Source organism: Sinocyclocheilus grahami, unplaced genomic scaffold (genome assembly GCF_001515645.1).
Source record: "Sinocyclocheilus grahami isolate Dianchi unplaced genomic scaffold, SAMN03320097.WGS_v1.1 scaffold36.1, whole genome shotgun sequence".
In the NCBI taxonomy this organism is placed as follows: Eukaryota; Metazoa; Chordata; class Actinopteri; order Cypriniformes; family Cyprinidae; genus Sinocyclocheilus; species Sinocyclocheilus grahami.
The window spans coordinates 2,037,425-2,041,582 of NW_015505215.1; the positions used below are offsets into that span (position 1 = coordinate 2,037,425).

Here is a 4,158-nt window from a genome sequence, read left to right on the forward strand (position 1 = left end):
TCAAATCATCAGGACTTGCCTAAAATAAAATCTATATATAAAACAGTTCAAGTATGTCACAATGTTAGTTTAAATGTTTAACCTATATAAATGTGCGCTGTTAGACTTATATCCAATCGTTTGCGGAGAGTGGAAGCTGAAGCTCTGCAAGACATGGAGGCGCCAGTGCGATCACTTGCATTTTTTTCTAACAGTGGAAACAACTCAAAATATGCAGTCATTTTTGCTCATAAAGGTAAAAGTAATACATCATTCTAAACTGTAAAGCTATAAACTGTAAAGCTAGTTTTATTTGTGTGCACTCACAATATCAACAAATATTTGCTTTTATATTAAAAACAAAAACAAACGCTTTCTGTCGTCTCGGTCTTGAACAGGAGCGCGTCACAATGATTAACCTAAACTCAGACATGATCAAAATATATAGAAAGCTTTAAATTACTATTTTAAAACGAAATAATTCAACTCGAAAATAGACTCCTATTAAAATAAACTCTTTCATTATGAAATCCGTGCATTTCTCTCTAAAGGCACATCCAATTAGGAGATGGCGAGTCACATAATACAATGTAAGTTGTTCATTTGTACTCATGTTAATGTTTTCAGAATAGGATACATATTAAACTGTAATTAATTATCAGTGAGAGTTATACCAGGGTTTGCCCTCTGCCTGAGTCAAGATCAGACTGTTTTTCAGATCATTTTGACTAACGCAGATCTCCTTCTCAACATGTGTGTGTGTTTCACTGCAGAATAGAAATATGCATTGATCAAATTCAAACAGATGCCATATTTTTCATGCTAAATATAGCTCTTTTATGCATAATGCACTAATAAGAAAGTTGACGTGATTCAGGTGGATTCAGCAGAAAAATGCAGTGGTAGCTCTTTCAAAAGATGCATTCAAGTCCAAATTTACCATTTATTTTCATCGTCCTCATCCTGGTTGACTTCACCATTGCGCACAGAGGACTCGTGACCATTAATGGAAATGCTGAAAAAGACAACCAAAAATATTGAACTTAGTGAACACATCACAATGTGTCAAACGGCAACATACAGAGTAAATAAAATCTCACACTACTGAAACAATAGTGCATGAGGTACATAGTGAATCAAGAATTCAGAATTACTTTTTCTGCATGCATGTTGTGTCTGCCTCCTCTTGGTCAACTTCTAAAGCTCTTTGCCTAATCAGAAAAGACCACAGAAAAATACATTAAAAAAATGTAAATTAAACTCTCAACATTTTTTATTTTATTAACAGAGTACATTTACATTCCACTAGGCCAGTTAAGGGGAAAAGTGCCCTCAAACACTTACAATGATGTCATGCGCATGTATTCATTGCTGTCCTCTGCAGATTCATCCTGCATCTCATCCTTCTCATCTTTATGTTCAATAACTGGAATCTGACAGGCAGAGGTTTGAGTTAAATTTTTTCAATAGAAAGTTTAAGAGCAATTATGTGCATATTATATATTGAAGAAACTGTGTGTAAATGTGTAAAACCTTGAATGCTACTGGTACTGGAGGTTCGCTGAGTTTGCGAGGATAGTCATAATGGCTGTACGGTGACGGGTAAGTTAACATTAATTCAGGTGCTGACCGTCTGTCATCAGGCTGATCCTCAACCTTTGGTTCCGAACTCTTCACAGGTTCAGATGCTGATCTAAATCTGTTGTCCTATGGAAAAAGTAAAGCATGTGAGCATGCGTAAATGCTTGTATATAAGTTGTAGATAAATATAAATCGTCAAGATGTACATTTCTAAACAAAACAAAAAAATAATAAATTATTTAAAGTAATAATAATATTAAAAATAAAGATTTTATCACTACATAATTTCCTTGTTATTCATTATTCAGGAAATGGTCATGTAAAAAAATCAGTAGGCGTATCCAAACCTTTGACAGGTAGTTTATATATGCATACATGTGAAGAGAGAGATATTTTAATGTTTACCTGAAGGGTATTTCGTGATTTCTGGGTCTTCATTACCTTGACTAAAGCATTGAGCCAACCATCCACATCATCACTGAAAACACCAGAAAACATTTAACACTAGTGGAAAAACTGCATCAGGTGTTTTAAAATGAAAATTGTCAAATAAAAGATTTATTTTATTATATTTCCAGTATATATAACTAATTTAAAAAGCTGTAAAAAGCTACAAGCTTAAAATGATTAAGAGACTGCTTAAAGACTCCATGAAATCAATATTTAACTTTATTTTATTTACAGATCAGGACACATGTTGAATTAATTTCTAAATAAATGTGATGAGATGAACCATAAAAGGTAATTTTTATTTTATTTTTATTTTATTTTACTTACAATGTTTTTTTGTTTTATTATGCTTTGGCAATATACTAAATGCTTAGTCATGCCGATAAAGCTTTGTTGACTGACTCTGAAGGCTCAGTTTTAAATGTGTATATAAGCTACACTACTAACATATACATGGCTTCAATAGACATGGGCATTTTATTTATTAATTTTTTTCTGCCTGTGTCATGCTGGCTTACATGGAACTGTCTAGTGATAGCATTGAGAAATATGGTCTAAATGATGGTGGCAAACCTGTTTTCTCCAATTAGGAAATAATCTCTAGAGTGTTTTGGTGTGTCGTCTTCCACCTTCAAGAACAGCACAGAGGACGGAGAACACTTGAAGTTTTTCTGGATCCAGTCCCACTTCTGATGTGCCTCGGGACCAATAAACAGCAGGCTGATCCTTTAAAACAAATACATTTTCACTATAGTGTGAAAATACTTCATTCATTTATTTATGACTTTGTCAGTCTTTTCCTTACTTAGAAAGGTCTATCTCTCCCTGAGGCTTGTCTCTCCTTTTGTTGTTTACATGATATGTCAGCCGGTAGGAGACGCCCGTTTTGGAGAGCACAAAGAAACGACGCTTCCATGATTTCTGTAACAGCTATAACATAAAACTGCTAAGTTAAACGAACAGAGGAACTGTCTTTGAAAGACTGCAGATATTTTGATTTAAGGCTGAATTGCAATATGAGACGTACAGTGGTTTTATTCAGGGCCGTTAGAGGGGGGGACTTGAGCAGGTATCCAGTGTACAGTTCCTCCACCATTTCTGGTTGGTTGTAAAATGTTGAAGTTGCTGCTGCAGAAACATAATTGAAACAACATTAAAGACATTGATGCTACTCAGTTTAATTTTTCAGTTGTCGACTTGATTATCTCATTTTTCTCAAGAGATTTTTAGACTTGGTTTCTTTTTGTTGGACATCCTGATGTTGTTGCTTTAGTTCTAAAATAGATGTGAAATGTTATTTAAGTTGTTTTACTTTAAGCCACTGATATATTTGATAAACAGAAGTAAACAACAGTGATTTCTGATTTTGTAAAAGAAAAAAAACATGCAATGCCAGCAAAATACAAATTAAAATACAATGGAAATGAACCCTCCACCATATTTCAAATATATAATACTTTGTAATACCATTGCATGATGTCTTTATGAATGTTTTAAACTCTAATTCTAATATTCACATGAATAGTATCAGCATTATTTCTTTACATGTTACAAGCAGAATCATCATATCAGTAGCCATATTCTATAATACTATTGCCTTACCTTGTGTCACCGTAAGAAGTTATTCAGCTCTCACAAGGTGTATGTTATGATGGCAGTTTAGGAGGAAGCTAGAGGCTTTTTGTCTCTTTCAGAGTGTTATGCTGGTAAAAGGAGGAGTTTCTGGTTATATGTGAGCTCAGGTTTAGGATCCCTCCCCTTTGATTGTGTTTGTTATTTGTTTGTGGAAACTACCAGACAAACGTGTTCATGGCATTGTGGTATTGTGGTAAACTCGATACTACAAAAATAAATTTAGCTTCTGAAGCACATGCAGTAAGCGGTGACTGAAATATGTACACATATACACTCATAGTCTTATACATAATCTGGCACTTTCCCATTTATTGGATTACAGTTATTTATGTAGTTTGAAGCTCTCGGTTCCCCTTAGGAATGCAAGAGGTGACTTAAGTTACCATGCCAAAAAATTATTCTTTCTTTCTCTGTCTTTCCAATCTTGGGATTGTAGGGGGAAATATTGACTGAGGGATTTCAGTGAATACTCTTATGATACTGTAATTGTCTTTCCTCCACTGTTTTTCTTCT

At 34.1% G+C, this 4,158-nt stretch overlaps 1 protein-coding gene across 1 annotated transcript; it reads right to left on the reverse strand.

The window, feature by feature from the left end:
- Positions 1-637: 637 nt before the first annotated feature.
- Positions 638-3,694, reverse strand: LOC107581626 (myosin phosphatase Rho-interacting protein-like). The gene is made up of 10 exons (XM_016267252.1): positions 3,613-3,694; positions 3,038-3,138; positions 2,816-2,940; positions 2,584-2,736; positions 1,966-2,038; positions 1,513-1,686; positions 1,324-1,412; positions 1,134-1,190; positions 920-994; positions 638-746 (listed from the first exon to the last, which is right to left on the reverse strand). Exons 2-10 carry the CDS (start codon positions 3,104-3,106, stop codon positions 638-640), a joined length of 924 nt encoding a protein of 307 aa, XP_016122738.1. The 5' UTR covers positions 3,107-3,138; positions 3,613-3,694.
- Positions 3,695-4,158: the final 464 nt, after the last annotated feature.